This window comes from Pseudorasbora parva, chromosome 10 (assembly GCF_024679245.1).
Source record: "Pseudorasbora parva isolate DD20220531a chromosome 10, ASM2467924v1, whole genome shotgun sequence".
Lineage (NCBI taxonomy): Eukaryota > Metazoa > Chordata > Actinopteri > Cypriniformes > Gobionidae > Pseudorasbora > Pseudorasbora parva.
The window spans coordinates 16,675,708-16,693,736 of NC_090181.1; the positions used below are offsets into that span (position 1 = coordinate 16,675,708).

The window sequence follows — 18,029 nt, forward strand, 5'->3', positions numbered from 1 at the left end:
CTTGTTCCAAGTTAACCTGTCCAATATGTTTTGCTTCAGTAAAGGAGTAAATAAGACAGTAAATGCTTATGTCATGCCTGAGCTGAAGCTGAAACATGAAAGTTAAGTTGCACAACATATACAATGTTTAGTTATTTATATTATTTATAGAATATTAGAATATTTATATTATATAGAATTTATAGAATATTTATATTATTTATATTGGCATTATTGTTATTTATATTACTACTATTTAGATTTATTGGTTGTAGGTTTAGTTTTAGATTGAACTATGTTTACCTTTTTAAAGTAATTTGAAATAGATTTTTATTTAATATAATATGGCAATTGTATGCATTAAAATTGTTATTAATGTATGCAATTTCAGCAATAAAACTTAATTTTTCTAAAAAGAAAACAAATTAGATGTTAATTTTAAGATACCCGTCTTATTGTCTCTTATTGCTCTTTAATAAAGAAAAAGTAATTATTATCCGATTAATCGATTAATCGATCGATTAAGTGGTAGATTAATCGATTACAAAAAGAATCGATAGCTGCAGCCCTAATGGATAGATGGATAGATAGATAGATAGATAGATAGATAGATAGATAGATAGATAGATAGATAGATAGATAGATAGATAGATAGATAGATAGATAGATAGATAGATAGATAGATAGATAGATAGATTCGTATCACTGTTTTAGGGTCACAGTTCTTGTTGTTTTTCTTTTTCTTTTAATCGTTAACACTCACGAAATTTACTTCAGCATGATATATATAGCTTTTATCCACAATTTAGGATACAGTATTAAAAAATTGCACAAACTGAACTTCACTTGACGATCTCTGAGGAAAGCTAGGTGAGATTTTGATACAGCAAGAAGGAGACATTGATGATGAAAAAAAGGAGAATGTGTATTGCTATCTCTACAGGAACGTGTGTGCCTTTTTAGCAAACAAAGACTGAACTGAAGAATTAACTTGCATTTATCAAACTGCCAACTTCAGTGTAGCTTTAAGCCTTGTTTATACTCGATGCGTCCGCACGAGGGTGTCAGCGGCAAAAATGATGAAAACGTGGGGTGCACGTGACCCCATTTCGCTTGCCGTTGTGCACGTCCAATTTTGTAACTTTTGCATGCGGCTCCGCAACCGAAGAGGCACAAGTTCCAGGCGAACCTGCCAGAGCATGACGTCTCATCACACCACACCCAGTCTGCGCGTCGAGTATAAACACCTCCCCAAACGGTCAAGGCGCACGCAGTCCTCCAGAGAGATGAGGAAAACAAACAATTAATATTAGACTGTTATATGACTGACAAATGCACTTTTATGTTCTTCAAAAATGGCCCAACAATTCACTGCCATTATAAAGCTTGGATTAGCCAGGACTTTTTTAAAAATATAACTGATTTTATTCGTCTGAAAGAAGAATGTCATATACATCTAGGATGGCTTGAGGTGAGTAAATCACATAAAATTGTAGGTGAACAAACCAAGGGGGTAATCTAGCGCTCGGAAAGCGTTCCACCCCTAGGGGCTGCCATTGCTAACCAAGCCATCACCTGCTGTTAGCATCCCATTGACTCCCATTAATTTTTGAGTCACTTTGACAGTGAATAACTTTACATCTGAGACGTTTAAAAACTCCATTTGTCCATTGTTTATTTCTAAAGAAACACGACAATGTATAAAAGGCTCCATTACCTTGTATCTTACACTATCGCCCAGTAGAAGCTGTTTTTGTAAAAATAGGCTAACGATTGCGTCATAACCAACGCGACCCTGTCGCACAGTTGAGAAATTACCGTATAGACCTGAGGAGACGCTCGCAGGCAATCTTTTACTGTCTATGAGACAGTCGGGGGGACGTGGAGACATGTCCTGGAGACTAGTCTGATAAAGTCAAGGGGGAAGAATGGGGAGAAGCCCATAGTGAGCCAAAAGCAACGGGAGAAAATATTTAAACAACGTGATTCAGCTTTCGCTTTCCACATCTACTAGAAGACTCACAGCTGTCAGACAGGAGGCTCACGTCACATCTACGTCGTCAAGCTCAGTCTGAGCCTGCGCAGTTCGCTCAGCCATCAGGAAGTGAGTGCCCCTAGGTTGACTTCATTCTTTCGCAGTTGACGTCAATGGGAACGCTCGGTCCATTTCTTTTACTGTCTATGGAACAAACCCTGCTCTCATTAGGGTACTGTCCTTAAAGTACCGGTACTAATACAATTTCATATCATACCATTTTTAATAGCAGGGTATCGTGATACTTTTCTAGTACCGGTATATTATTATACATCAGTATAAATTTGTTCTTCACTCGCTGAAATTGAATCGGTATGATAAGGGAACCAAGTGATACTTCACCCTGCATGTTAAAGAGAAAAAAAGCAATTCAATTGACAAACTTCACCTGGTTAGTAAACATCATTCAAAATGGCTTTGATGGATATACAAACTACGCATTCTGATTATGATATTCCTGATTTCTATACTGAAGTGTTTTGTAGTATATTTTGACTCAAAAGAATTGTTCCCTAAAACAAAGTGCCTTGCACTCTTCGTTTACCCCCTGTGTGCATTTGAAAAGAACATTTAGCCCACTTCATAAAAAAATCGAAAGATTAAAAAACAATTGGCTATAGTTATTTACAATTACAATCTAAGATGTCAGTTACAATAGTTACAAAAATAGAAGAGGTCAGACTATCATTTTTGTATTGCCACTTTCCAGTAATGCCATACATTTCCTTTCCAATGGCTATTTTCCTTTCAGTTGGCTGTTTTTGAGATTTAATTGCACTATACCTCAGTCGTTCATCAAAGCCGCTCTCATTAAAAGATAGATGTCTATGTAAATGTACGTGGCTTTTTAGCATTGCCAGGGGGATTGTTTGATTTGGCTCAGTTTTGCTTATTGTCTCTGGTGTGGTGTAGTAGATGGCCTTAAGATTGTTCTTATCTGAGGCCAGCAGGGTGGAAAACCACCTTAATGACATCAGCATGAGTACCTGAATGTAGGAAGTGTGTGCCGCTCATGTATGTGGACCACATTCAAGCTAAATCTCTGTGTAGGTGTAAGGCTACAATCCTCTTACCTTTTTATAGGAAAGATTAATTGGATTTTCTCCTGTTGATATCGACACAGCTGCAACCCAACAAACTGAGGTCTTAATGAAATATATCTTTGTTTACAACAGGTCTGTTTTTCAGCTCTTGTTCTTTTATGTCTTAAGGATTACCTTAAGTTCCAGTTTATACTAGTATTTAGGTATTGATGTTGCATGAGAAAGCATGTGCATGCAGACATTCTCAATAGAGCACTTATATTGGTCTGGTCTGCTGAGGAATGTCATTCCCAGGCTGTTTTGCATTCCTGCCGTGTGCATTATGGGATTGTTGCTCCATCATTGCACAATGATTACCTCAGAGATGGCTCTGTGAATTATAATGGAGGCACGCAGGAAGTATAAACAAAAATATCTATATTTGCAAAGCTGGGTTTTCAGCATGATTACTCCAGTCTTTTAGGGCTGTTTCGAATGCCATTTTTTGAGCTTCGAAGCTTAGGTGGCAATCAATATCGAATATTCGAAGCTTCGGTGGGTGGGGCTAAATATATAATAATAGTGTCGGTTTGCATTTTTATCATCTTTCACGACTTCACGTTTCACTCTTCGGCATCGTAAATGTGTTGTGGCAGACCCAGTGGAGTGCAGTGTTGCATTTGGTGCAATATGATCAGGTGGCACACATTCTTTAAATATTAATAAACATTTAATAATCTTTTAAATAGAACAGTTTCCGGTACGCATTACACGGGCAGGTTTATGCTCCGAAAACGGACAGTGCACAAGTGATACAAAACACAAAGTCTGTTGATAGCAAGAACTTTAATAAGGTATTCATAACGAACCTTTCTTTAAAACAAATGAATCCCAAAACAGAAATTAAATTAGTAACACACAGTGATTTCAATGAACTGTAATAAATAAAGAACACGGTAGCATGCTTATAAACAGTTGAATAAGAATAAATTAATTGTTTTTAAAATGACACAAAATGTAATATCTATTTTATTCTATATAAGGGATTTATTTTGTCTTTATTTTTACGGAAGTCACGTGTTGAAAAAAAAAAAAAGAATATTCGAATCTCAAAACTGAAAATCGAATGCCACCTCACCGAACGAATATTCGAATATTCGATTACTCTAGTACAGCCCTACAGTCTTTAGTGTCACATGAGCCTTCAGAAATCATTAATATGCTGATTTGGTGCTCAAGAAACATTTCTTATAATTATCAAAACACTAAACAATTTTTGCTGCTTATTATTTTTACTGGAAACTGAAACTGGGGGAAAGAAAGTAAAGAAATGTATTACTTTGTTGAGCATAAAATAGACTTTTTTGAGACTTTTACAAAAACATTTAAATACTTATAATTATTCCAAACTTTTGATTGGTTGTGTGTGTATGTATATATTAGTGCTGCAACGACGTGTCGACGTCATCGATGACGTCGACTACGGAAATACGTCGACGTTCGTGAAATGCGTCGACGCGTCGTGTCAGACGTTCATCTCGCGTAATGTTGGCTTCTGCTCCTGGTTCTATCACTAAAACCTAGACCGCGAATATCAAAAGTATGGGAATACTTTAAACAGAGGCCAAACAGTGTTTCACACACATAGACTAATTTGTGGCGGACTGCCACATAATCAATAACGGCCGCCACATTCGTCATTCATTCATTTTTACGCTATTTAAAAGACGCACGCATATTCGTTTAGCTGCATTTCCTTAAGTTCTCTCTCCGCCCTTTTGCGCGTCTCTTACTCACACACGCGTTGCATTCGACCGTAAAACAAGTTTTATTGCATTTTGGCGCATTTAGTATAGCTTTTAAAACCAGAGCAGTTGAATAACAGAGTTGCGACACCTTCATCACGCGGCAGCACGCGGTCACGGCGCTCATATAATTCTAAACAAACCAGCGCGTTGTCAATCAATACAGACCAGTGTTTCCCAACCGGGATCCCGAGCAAAAGATGCCGGGACGCACTTACACTTCGGTTCATCTCGCATCTGATGACGCATCTTTAATATGGGTTGTAACTTGGAAATAATGCTGTATGTATGTTTCTGTCGATGAATACACGTGCTGACTCCTCAGGTATACACTATAACAACAGCGATAATAAAAGTAAAACGTGGGCAAAACGGTCTCTCTTTGTAAACTTTATAAAACGCATGCGAGTGCTGCCGTACATCCGAATATGAGCAGTCATTTTCACTGTCATCACCACCGTGTAGCCAGGAGACTCGAATGAGAAGATCTGTCTTTGTGCACTCGTCCCAAAGCGCGCAAATATTGAGTTCTTTCAAATCCTGTGCTTAAACGGACAAACTCACAAAAAGTATGTCAAAATGTCATAGCCTACTCAATGCCTTAAGTGAACTTTATACAGAAAATACGACGACTATCCGTGGGTCTTAAAGGGGCAGTAGCCTTCACTGCTGTCTGTTTAATGTCAAACAAAAGATAAAGACATCACTCACTGCTCCTGACTGAATAGCTTTTGTAAGTTTAATAAGGATTATTTTTTTTTAAATTTTAAACAGTTAAATGTGTGGTCATTTTACTTTTGATTACTTCATTCCATTTCTCTACCTAAAAACTAATGTTGGACCTACCTGAAAAGCATTGTTTATTTTATTCTCATCTTTGCTCAATAGTATTTATTTGTGCTGCTGCTTCTATTTAAGTTATCTGTTCTTATTTTCTTTATTTTCATTTGACAGTAGTCCTTTTTTTTCCCCTGAACATAGTAAATACCGAACTGTACTGAAACGTGAACCTAAAACCGTGATACAAAGCGAACTGTGAGCTGTCTGTACTGTTACACCTCTAGCGTAACTTATGCAAGGGGTGCCACAGAATTTTGAAAAATTTCAAAGGGTAAAAAAATAAATCGTTAGATTAGTCGACTAATCGAAAAAATAATCGTTAGATTAGTCGACAGAAAGAATTATCGTTAGTTGCAGCTCTAGTATATATTTATTATTATAATTTATTAGACTATGCAGTCCCTTGTTCCGGATAAATCAGTTCACCTGCATTTAAGTGTCATCCACTTATGATCAAATCACAAATACCGATCTTAATGCCATGTGTAAATGAGGTCATGCTGTCACCTGCACTCACAATGTCTCTCTATTTCAGGAGGGGTCATCAACAGAAACAGACTTTTAGTATTCAGGGGAAGAGAGGAGGCGGACGTGTCAGAACTGACGCGAGAAGAGACCCTGCTACAATCTGGAGAGCTTACCCTGGGCTGATTGGCAAACACGGGTGAGGACCCCCGTGTTGCTGCTTCGTTCTGTGTGTGTGTCTTCTTTGTGTATTCCTCCTTTGGTTCTCAGGCCTTGGGACCTCCCGCCCACAGACAAAGCTGTTGTCATGGCAACGCGTTAGGCAGCCATGCGGCACAAAAATCTCAGAGCAGTCTTAACAGGAGGGGAAACTGAGGGAGGGCATGGCAGAAATAAAGGGGGAGCAGTGCATTAGTGAGGAGTAAAGCTAGACTAAATGAGGGATGGTGTTAAAGATAAGAGAGGTTCTGTATCAGACAGAAGGCTCCGCTGAGGTCAGACTGAGAGGCAGAGAGAATCAAGAGTTTCCAAGAAACATCTCAATGATTTCATCTCCGCCAACACTTAGGATGTAACAACTTCTGTAATCGGCACTGCTTTACTTCCTGGCTCCAAGATGGCAAAGATGTTGCATTTGATCAGGCTGGACTTTGAAATGTTATTAAATTTCCTTTAGCACTCCCAACATTAGCTTAAAGCTTTTCAGGCTCATGTGAGCTGTGTGGGCCTTCAGGTGTTGTTTACACAAAAAAATAGGTTTGATCCAAACCTATAGGACTTAATCTCGTCTGTGGAATATACAAAGAGAAATATCCAGTTTCCAGATTTTCATACCCATTTAAGACCCTTACCTGTCTGGTGGTCAAATGCATTTTATTATATTTCTGATATTTCATCACAGCACGGGCATCTTCTCATATTGTGTGCCCATAGTGGGAGTAGTTAGAGAAATTAGGAATGAGGAAAATGGAATGGAGGAGGGGCAGATGTAGGGACAAAGGTTATCCATTATCCTCACCACGCAGTATTTTCTTTATCCTATGGGATGGGTTTTCCTGGAAGAAGACGCCCATTTTACATGGTATCGCTGTCTCATGAATAATTCAGCCGGTAGACTGTTGGCATTTCAAGTCAGTTGCCGACACTTCAGTGTTGAATCCTTCTTCCATGTGTACTCTCGTTACAAGAGCTTCTTCCAGCGTCTCCTTCAAATGCACGTCTCATCACCTGACTCACTGAGTGTCTGACACAGAGCTGTGACTCAGGGCTATTTGTTACTGAAAACTGTCTGAGAAGATGGAAGAAAAGGCTTGAAGGGTCAAGGGTCAGGGCCGCTCACATATCCAAGGTTTTGTTGGGGGTGAGAAAGCGAGTTGGGGTTTTCTGAAAAGTGTCAGCTGTCAGAAATGGGGATGATAAAGGGGCAGATAACGCAGTGATCTGGCCTGTCTCAGACAGCTGACATAGCACTCACAACCACAAGGCCACCACTGTGTGGCAGTTTGTTTATCACCCTAAGCCTTTTCCGTAAGGACGGCATGTTTGTTTTATCCTCATATTGTGCAGTTTTTGACACAGATCTTTAAATAACTGCACACTCATGCTGGACTGAATGCTATAAATCGCACTATAATTAATCAGCTGTGTTGAATGTGACAGTAATACAAAAAGTAAACTTCCTGTTGTGACCGTAGGTTATTGTGTTTTGTAAGAGTAAAAGAGTTAAGAGTAAAAAAAAATCTTGGCTCAAAGCGGCACTTAAAAGTTGGTTATCAAGCATCCCAATCATACTTTAATTAAGTGTAGGACTAAATCTTAAGTGTCAGTCTTAGCGTAGATACACAACACTTTGCAGTGCCACAAACAGGATTTTGTATGATGTCATAGGCATGAACCAATCACTGAATAGATGTCCTTATTTAAGAATATTCTCAGATAAATTCACATTGAATTGTGACATTCCTAAGAGGAGTTTACATTCAACACACATTTGACAATAAAGAGTTTTCAAGAGAATACATTATAATATACATATCTGAAATGTAAAATAAACATGTCTTAATTGCAATTTTTAAACTGGTGTGCTGTTAACTGACCTGCCTATATATGGCCTAGATTTTTTAAATATATAATCAGCCATCATGGATTCCAAAAGAAAACCGAACTGGCAGGAGGAAGAAGCGCTTGCTACTGCTTGCTGAATTAGTCGAACAGCGTTTTTTATTTATTTATTATAAAGCCCAACATTAACCAGTGCTGGAAAAGATGATGCCTGCTCTGTCCAAACAATAATGTTTGATTAAATCATCGTCAAACATTTCGAACACATTCTCCCTCTCTTGAAAGATTTGCGCATGTCCCTTTCTCTTCAGTGCCATCACGAGCCTCTACTGGCAACTCCTAACCACTTTAGAGACCTCTCAAGTCTTAAATAACTGGGAGAGTAAGAGTGATTCTTAGCTTTAAGACATTTGATAACTTGCTTTTATACTTAAGTTTGAAAGTAGGAGTAAATTTCATGAATTCTCAGCACTTAAGACTAAAGTAGCACTTTAAGAAGCTTGATAAATACAGGCCCTGATCGCAGGAATTCCAAGTTTGGTGTGCTTTTTTTGTAGGACTGCACAATTTGCCCAAAATCCTTTGTTTCCTTTCAAATGTGAAGCAAATCTTTTTAAAGTGTGCAATAAAACATGCGAATTAGGTGCGTTACAATCCAGTTGTTCAGGCAGATGAAGCAGGCGTTGGTAACCTAGTCACCAACAGTAAATAAAAAAAATCAGCGGAAACAGTAGTGATGTCGTTCACTAGTGAGTCGGCTTAATGAGCCGGCTCCTTTAAGTGAACGGTGGGAGACACCTCTCATCTGAGAGCCATTGTTCCTTTTTGTATATTAATACAGAATAATATGATTATCATTTCGCTACACTGCTCAGCCACACATCAAGTAGTCACTAACTGAATGTTATATTGATGTTTATGTACGTGCAATCATGTGTGATGACATTACTGGTGCTGTTCGATTCATCACACGCGCATACAGTAGGTACGTTAACATAACAATCAGTTACTACATGAAGTGCGTGTGGTCGAGCAGTGTGGCAAAAAGATCCTTAATTCATAGTATTCATAGTATACTCGTATTACTGAGCCAAATTAACCGGTTAGGTTCTCTAAAAAGAGCCAGAATTATGGGTTTAATGTTCGCTACGACAGAATTTATGCGTGATCATTTAAATGCATTTTCATCTCCTATCATTCACATTAAGGTGCAGTGTGTAGTGTTTATGAGGATCTATTGACAGAAATGCAATATAATATACATAACAATGTTTCCATTGGTGTATTAAAACCTTACATAATGTACCATTATGTTTTTATTACCTTAGAATGAGCCATTTCAATCTTCATATTCCACGGGTCCCTTAGCACTGAAATCGCCATTTTGCGCAGTCATGTTTCTACAGTAGCCCTAAACAGACAAACTTCTCTACGGAGTGCTAGTAACTCTGCTCCTTCCAACAACACATTTTTTGTCCTGTGGCTGCCACTGTAGCTTCTCTATTCTTCAGTGGGGGGCTGCAATTCACAACCTTACCACTAGATGGCACTAACATTTACACAACACACTGTGAACTCTTTTTCGCACAAGTCAAAAACCACTTCAAGTTAGAAGGCTGAATAAGGCTGTTTTTGGGCCGCTACATGTGGGTTGTTGTTCACCTCCCATGTCTTTTTAAATGTTCTACTATGAAATGGCCAGTTAAATAAAGGCTTTTTAATAATTTGAAGTAGAGTGCCTTGAATTTGCATCTTTGTTCACCTTAAGTTAGTGTAAAAACTTTTTTTTTTTGCAGATTCTTTTTTTTTTTTTTTTTTTAAACTTTTCAAAGCATTTACATCACTCATTTCTGATGCAATACCTCAAAATGCGCATAAAAACATGATTGGGGAACAGCTAATATAATTATACAAGTTTTTTTTATTTTTTATTATTAATGATTATTAAAATAAATTATTATAAGTCACCATTTTAGTAATACTATTTCACCGCAAAAAAGTGTACAAAAAATATAAAATTACACTACTCTAAATTACACATAACTCAAAAATTACAATAGAAATATTTTCATAACATTAACCCATTGATAATTTTTGGCAGAAAACAGGAAGGGAGCCCTTAAAACATCTCCTTTGTTGTCAACAGTTTTAAATGCTTCTCATTACAAATCGAGTGAAATAGAGGGTGAAGGTTACTGTACATTCCAAAATGCATGTTATAAGTGACCCAAACTAAGAGCAGATGTAGAGATGGAGTTTGTGTGAAGCCGCATTGACTACAGCTTGCTCTAAGATACTGTAAACACTTAAGTGCTGTAAACATTTCGAGATGAATAAGTAAATGAACAGTGCTGTGCTTCACTTTGAAATGTACTGCACATATATATATTTTTTAGTTAAATCGCAGACTTTGTCATTTGATAATTGCACTAATCCATATTGCTGTGTGATTTTATTTCAATTCATTTTTCAGCCGTGTGTCTCTGGTCTGTAGATATTGCATCGTTCCCTCTTTCAATGCAAGTCAATTCAATTTTTTTATGTTTTTAACCTTAATTAAAAGGTTAATTTTGTTTTGTTTACTTGTTCAAATCATGTAAGTCTGATCCCTTAGTAATAGCAGCTCTCTCCTCGAGCCACATGATTTGATGAATCCTTTAAGTCTGTAGCACAAACTGTTCTGAAAAAAATTGGAATTAGTTTAATTTAGGTTCAGGGTCAAGCTTGTCCATATACATGTGTGGTGAATAGACTAGGTTGTGAAATGAATAGATAATGAATACTTGTGAATGAAAACATTTTTAAATATACATAAAATATTCTTGGTTGTGGAAAACTCCTCTAACCGCAGTTCCCTTTCTTCCAGGTGTGGCTCTCTGTCTGGAGCTACTGACCTCAGCCCTGCTGACATGGCCTCAGCCCTCACACTATGCAGAAAGCACCCCTCCTAACCCTCATACCTCACACACACTCACACCACACTTCACCACACACGCGTACAGCCATGATGACCACCTCCCACATGAACGGATATGTGGCCGAGTCAGACGGCGGGGGAGGGAGCGGTGGAGGCACTGACATCCTGGAGGAGGTGGTGCAGAGGCACAGGGAGATGGCGGTGGACTGCCCCAGTGAGCTGGGTGCTCGAACCCTGCCCGTCAGACGCAGCGCCCAACTAGAACGGATTCGTCAGCAGCAGGAGGACCGCAGGAGACGAGAGGAAGAGGGCCGCAACCGGCAGGAACTCGACCTCAACTCCTCCATGCGCCTTAAAAAACTCTCCCAGAATCCCAAGGTGGGCATCGATAACCCCACTTTTGAGCAAATGGAAGGTCCCGGTGGCTCCATAGGTGGTCTGCAGAGCCTCACTGCACCACCAACTTTACTAGGTGGGTTTCATAAACTGCTAAGTATTTGTTTCCAAAGATTGCCACTATAAATCCATCCATGACGTGCAGTTTGTGGGTTGTTAGAGCCATGGCCTAGTGTTTGGCTTGCTAAGCTACATATTGAGGGATATGTGGGTGATAGTGCGCCTATCTGGCTCGAACGTTTTGTTAGTTCCTTTTTCGATGAAGCCTCTCTTTCCGAAATACAAAATGGGCTATGATTGGTTAGCTGGCCCAATGTGTTGTGATTGGCACCGCATGTTCAGGAAATGTCACGCCCCTGCTCGGGTATAAATATTAAAGATACCTTCAATTTCATACAAGTTCAAGCCGTTTTAGATTTAAGAATGTTAACAAAGAAGATCGTCCAGAATGTTTTCATGCACCAACTTCACAGGTAGTGTGAAAAGACCGGTGGTATGTTTTATTTTGTAATTTTTTTTAATACATTTTAAATACGATATACACCATTTAATCATGAAATTTGTCAGAAAACTAGAGTAATACAAACAGTAATCGATCACAAAAGCAAGAGCTTACAAAAGCTAGAGTAAACACTACATTGTAATGTGTGCTAGCAGGCAAGCAGAGGCAAAACTTTCATAGCAACTACATAACTTTTAATTAGCTGTTAATAATAAAAATTCTTAGGTTCTGGATGCTTTTCTTCATTAAATGTGCAGCATACAAATAAACGTTGGGGTTATAATGTTTGGGAAGTGGGAGTGTTTAAACTCAAATTTTTCCACTCTCGTCAGCTATAGGAAGGTCAAACAAATGAGTTTTGAAAATGGGATCAACAAAACAGCGTATCTTTGACATACCAGCAGCTCAACCAGGTCTCGTCCCTGTTTTTGCGTATTCCATAGGCGGGATTATTTAGTAAAATTTTGTCTTCAAAGCCCAGAAAAACATGTAGTACAAATAGGTTGTTCGCTGTAGTTCTTGAAAGTGGACCGTGTTAAATAAAATTTCTCTTTTTGGAGTGGGCTTTAAAAAACATCTGCACGGTTACAAAGCTCAAACAGCAACATGACAGACAAACTTATGTGAAAAAGCATAATAGGACAATAAAATTGAAGGTGTAAAAGCTAATTCAAAATATTATTAATTACTATTATAGGTTTTAAATAATACAAAAAAAAACTGCACAATGATGCAATGGCATTCAGATTTTTTATGAATATTTTAGTCAGTGGTTCCCAACCTGGTGTCCACCAGAGTTCATAGAGGGAACGCAAGAGTTTATATTCTTTGAGGTCAAAAATGGAAAACTGTTCATAGGCAGTTTCTAGGAATGCTTCAAATTATAGGCCACTGATCGGAACCAGTTGATGATTACTTCCTTTGATTCTATACGGGATCTGTCAGCTTGTCGATCACATAAAATAAGCACAAGCTTGCTCACACCAGCTTTGAGAGGTGTGGCAAATAGGAAAATATCAGCAGCGGTGGAGTCTCCACCAGGCTATAGTACAATAATAATAAAGTGAAAAGCTGTGTATAATTAAAACTACTTTGAGCTCTATATTGCAAGTGCCACCTACTGTCAGCTAGCTCACTGCTCTTCACAATCACGTCAAAATAGTGACAAAAAGCAAGGAATATTTATTGAAATGTGAGGTTGAATCTGAGTAACTGAAGGGCACTTGACTACTAAAATCAGCATGCATGAGTGAAGTCATTCTTAGAGTAGGCAAAGAGCCGTGTTTCTGATGACTAAGAGTGTTCAAGAGCCAAGAAGCCACTGGACTTGAAACTAAATAAGGACAAAAGTCCATTAATATGCCCTATTATTTTAAAATCCTTTTTTTAAGATTTGTTTTTCACCTTTCTTTGCTTTCATCACAAGACAACCTCATAGCGTTCTCTTTAGCTCTTCTCTGCATGAAGCCTCTCTGGAGTTTCAGTCTTTAGTTTAGACAGACACACACATGATCCGCTCCTTCAGTGAATGCTTGGTTTTGAATAGATCTCCATTAGGGGAAGTCCAGCATGCATGGCAAAGAAGAACGAACTGAGTTACTGTTCAAATGAGAGAGGCTCTTGGAGTTGCTGCTGAAAGTCATGGCCGAGGGATGTGTGTGAGTGGAATTCCTCAGGGCGGTAGAAGAGGACCCTCAGAGGGGGAGGTTAATTAAAAAGCCTTTTATGAAACATTCTGACCTAGACCGCTCTTGCTGTACTGTTTTCTCCAGTTTTCCTTTTTGTTTGTGTTCCAGTTCATCGCTCTGCATTGCTTGTCACACTCCTATGCTGTTTTGGACTGTCCAAAACTCTGTGGCTCTAAATTGTCCATAAAATACATCTTGTCTAGGGCAACGCAAAGGCAACACTTAAGATATTTGATTTTCCCACTTATTCCTCTATTAGCCACCCACTTAGACATTACACACCACACAAAGAAAACACACCCACGTGTCTCACTCCTATTATGTCTTGCCATTCTCTCATTGTGGCATTATAAAGGAGAATTACAGCATAGTTGAAACTTGGTTCTTCAAGGACAACACTAGAATAGCTAAATTACGCCTGTGATTTACTCAAACCTTGTGCAGTGTGGCTCACAAACAATAAAAATGCTCAATGGGGGAGTCTTTGTGAGAGGCCATGTCACCCGTTTTCCGGGTGAATGATTCAGAGGTATGTACTGTTGTTCGTGTGTCAAGTCACTGTTTCTTCTTTTTTACAGGCAGGGTGTTTTCAAGTACATAAGTGATCTGAAAGCATACCTGAGACTGAACGTACTGTTGGTTTTATACTTTCAGAGCTGGAGGACCTGTTGATGTCCCTCAAGCAGGTGCAGCATAGTTTAAATGACTCTCAGAGTCAAGAGGACGTGGAGCTGGTTCTACAGCTGGTCCAGAAACCTGACTTCCAGAAAGCCTTCAACATTCACAACGCCGTGGCTCACTATATGAACCGGCCCAGCCCTCCCTACCCCCTGACGGACCACGCACAAAGCCTCGCACAAGAGGTGAGCAGCACTTTGTTACATACATGGATCGAGGAGTGCCTTACACCGTCAAAGTGTTGATTCAGGATGAGCAGGGAACACACATAAATTGTAAATATGGATTCTGCAAACATAAGAAATGCTCTGACACATATGGCTTTAGAATATGCCTACTACCTCTAAAAAGCAGCCAGACAAAGAAAAGTCGAGGGTTTTTCCTCTCTGAAGGCCAAGAAGGATGGGTGCTTGAAAACATAAAAGAAATGCATCTGCTTCGTCAGACTACTCGTGCTGCAGTCTGTCGATATAATGTCATCATTTGTGCAGAGAGCCTCATGATTGTGACCACCTTCCACCTGGTGAAGAAGCTTTTGAAAAGGTGTTTATGGATTAGTTGATTCATTATCTCAGTTAGGGAAAATTACAGTTGTGAGTTTGTAAAAACCTTGCTTTCACTTTATGTCATATGGAGACATCTCAAAGCCTTTGGTTCAACCAAACCTATAACTCCAGAGTTGGCCCCTATAACCTATAACTCCAAAACCTATACCTTTTAAAGAGGGTACAACAAATTTAAACATGTGCATTGACAACTTTTGTTTTGTCTGTTTATAGGTATAATCAAGGTTATAATCAAGCTGTGTCAATGCTGTCAATGACAGTGCAATTGCCTGATGGCACCACATATAATTCATAACCTAGAGTAAAGGACTGTTCAGAAGATCTGATATTCATAGCTGCCCAAATGATTAAGTATGTGCACAAATGAAGCTGACGTTTGGTGAAAAGGCTCTTTAGTTGGAGTCACTGTTGTGGAAAGTGCTAATGAGAGTCTGATAAACTCATGGTTGTTGTTATTGCTTCTCTCTGGACAATACCAGACAGAGAGCTTCTCTGTCCTCCGTATTCATTAAGACCCAGATCCACTGACCTGTGCTCTGCTCTCCTCTCACAGTAATACTCTCTCTCATGGGACAGAGGTGGTGTGGACAGCCTGTTTAAATGTGGCCGCATCTCATCCATAGCTTACCAAGATTTTAAATATCACCTCCTCTTCTCATAAATACTGTTTCCAAAAATGTCCCTTTATACTTCTACGTTATCCGTAAATTATTTTAACCTAGTAGAGTACAATGACTTCTCTGAGGCTATTTCTTTGAACCCTCAAATACAAAGCTGTACTGTGCAGAGATGTTCACAAGTCTTTGATATGATGTCTGAGTCAATCCTTAAGTATTTATCACTGGATTCAGTCAAATCTGGAGTCTTTTGTCACTAGTCTCAAGTCATTTCAGGTCTGAAGTCGATTAAAATGCCAGTCTCTTTCTAGTACCCATCTCTGGTACTGTGTTTACAAAAACCTAAAGAAAACATGCTGAAATTAGGAGCTTTCTGGTACTTTGTACACACATCACTGTAAAAAGTACTTTAAAGCATGATTAATGTAGCAATTGTTGTATTTATATGATGACCTGATTTAGTTGTATCTGTTCTCACAGGTTGAGACCATAATGCACAACAGCTCACAGAAGGATGGACTTGAGCTAAGCAATATTCTCACAACGCCTCATATGCAGGTTTGTCACCATCACATGTACACACATTCCTCACATTCCCCCATGTATCCTCTTTGCTGCTGTGCTGATCCACACAGCTGTAATCACCATCCCTGTCCGAGAGTCTGAGCTCTTTGAACTCTATTGCATGATGTTAAAGGGGTGATGAATTAAGAAATCAACTTTCCCTTGAGCTTTTGATATATAAAAGTTCATGGTAATATAAGTATATTCTCTTAAGTTTCAGAGCTGCAGACTTCCTTGTTAGTCAAAGAAAAGCTTTTATAGACACCAGGCCCAGCAAACAGTCTTGTGCTTCATACTTACGTCATTGCGCGACAAAACACACCTCTACAGCGCGTCTAATCCAGTAGCCTCGCCCACAGACTTATGGAGGGCTCGTGCTAGCTAGCCAACAACAATAAACATGCATAGGAAGATAGCAAGATATTGCGCTATTCCTGGTTGTGGAAGAACACAGATGCTGCTTAAGCTTCCTTCGGATCCTAATATAAGGACTGTGTGGTTGAACTTTATTTTTAATGAAGTTCCAGCTCACGTGGGGAAGACATTCACATCAGTTCACTGTGGGATCGTTTGTAAACAAATCTCAGGTCGATGCTGGCTTTGGATCCGACAGGAATCGTGCAACACACTTATGTGAGTAAATAGTATAGCTTTGTTATAGATCGTTTTGCTCATGTGTACGTGTCTAACAGAGCATACCTTTAGCACGCTGGACTCAGACACGCATGGGCCAGGGCTCGCAAAGCCCGGCAGGCCGATTAATCTTTTACAATTTCGTTCTTAAACTGTTGTCTCTCGAGTCTCGACTTTTGAAGGGTGGCACGCATGTGCGTGCGTGTGTGTGGTTCGCGCTTATATCGACCGATCTGGCGGGCTATGTGTAATATAAAAATAATAGTCCAATCAATTGCCAGTGGATGACAAATAAATCATTGTGTTTGTTTGATAAAGACGTTTACGAGCTCTGTGATCGAGAAAATCATTCCGTTTGCCGCTTCTCTGACAGCGAAACTGACAGCGGATCTGAAGCTAATTAAATATGCAAATCTTATCCAATCCTAGCCGCGGGTGTTTTATCTTCCAAGTCTCCAGTGCGGCATGCCCATCAAAACCCAGCGTTTTGGAGAGAGCCTCAAAACCAGTGTAGAAAATAGCCTATTACTTATTAGTTATGATGTTTTTTTTGACTGTAAAAAACACACAAACATCCTTAGTTGACCTCAGACAACAGTGTAATTTTTTTTTAAAAGTCAGTTCATGACACCTTTAAGGTCAGACTCATGTCTACTCTGCAGAACTCAGTGGCTTTCATCTTAAATAGAACCCATCATCTCTGTCTCTGTCTTTTTCCTCAAGGCGCTTATGATTGCCCATGACAGTGTGGCTGAACAAGAGATGCAGCTGGAGCCTCTTGTTTCTTCTATTAATGCAAGTGAGACTCTCACCCAGTGGGGCGGGGAGACTGTCAAAATTGTGCGGATTGAGAAAGCCAAGGACATCCCATTGGTGAGGACATTCTTTCACTGCCTCTCCTCAGCAGCATATTACGCCCTTCTTGACTTTTTATTCATGCTTAGCTTAATGTGCATATGCGTATTTAAACAGGGAGCGACTGTTAGAAACGATATGGACAGCGTGGTCATCAGCCGCATTGTGAAAGGAGGGGCGGCAGAACACAGCGGCCTGCTGCACGAAGGAGACGAGATCCTGGAGATCAACGGTGTGGAAATCCGTGGCAAAGACGTCAATGAGGTCTTCGATATCCTGGTAATTAAATTTAATGAAAGATAGCAGGAAGAAGACGAATAATTATTTAGACCTTCAAAAACCTAAAAGACTTTTATAAATATTACTTAAGTATCCAAATGGTCACTCAACATTTTTATACCCTTGC

At 39.2% G+C, this 18,029-nt stretch overlaps 1 protein-coding gene across 1 annotated transcript in view; it reads left to right on the forward strand.

Annotated features, from left to right (window-relative positions):
• The window catches only part of pals1a (protein associated with LIN7 1, MAGUK p55 family member a), a 42,088-nt gene that overhangs the window by 17,719 nt on the left and 6,340 nt on the right, over positions 1-18,029 (forward strand). Inside the window, exons 2-7 of the mRNA XM_067455347.1 lie at positions 6,217-6,345; positions 11,074-11,596; positions 14,365-14,573; positions 16,052-16,129; positions 17,492-17,641; positions 17,741-17,902. Coding sequence (XP_067311448.1) covers positions 11,137-11,596; positions 14,365-14,573; positions 16,052-16,129; positions 17,492-17,641; positions 17,741-17,902 — 1,059 coding nt within the window. The 5' untranslated portion in view covers positions 6,217-6,345; positions 11,074-11,136. The remainder of the gene's footprint in view (positions 1-6,216; positions 6,346-11,073; positions 11,597-14,364; positions 14,574-16,051; positions 16,130-17,491; positions 17,642-17,740; positions 17,903-18,029) is intronic.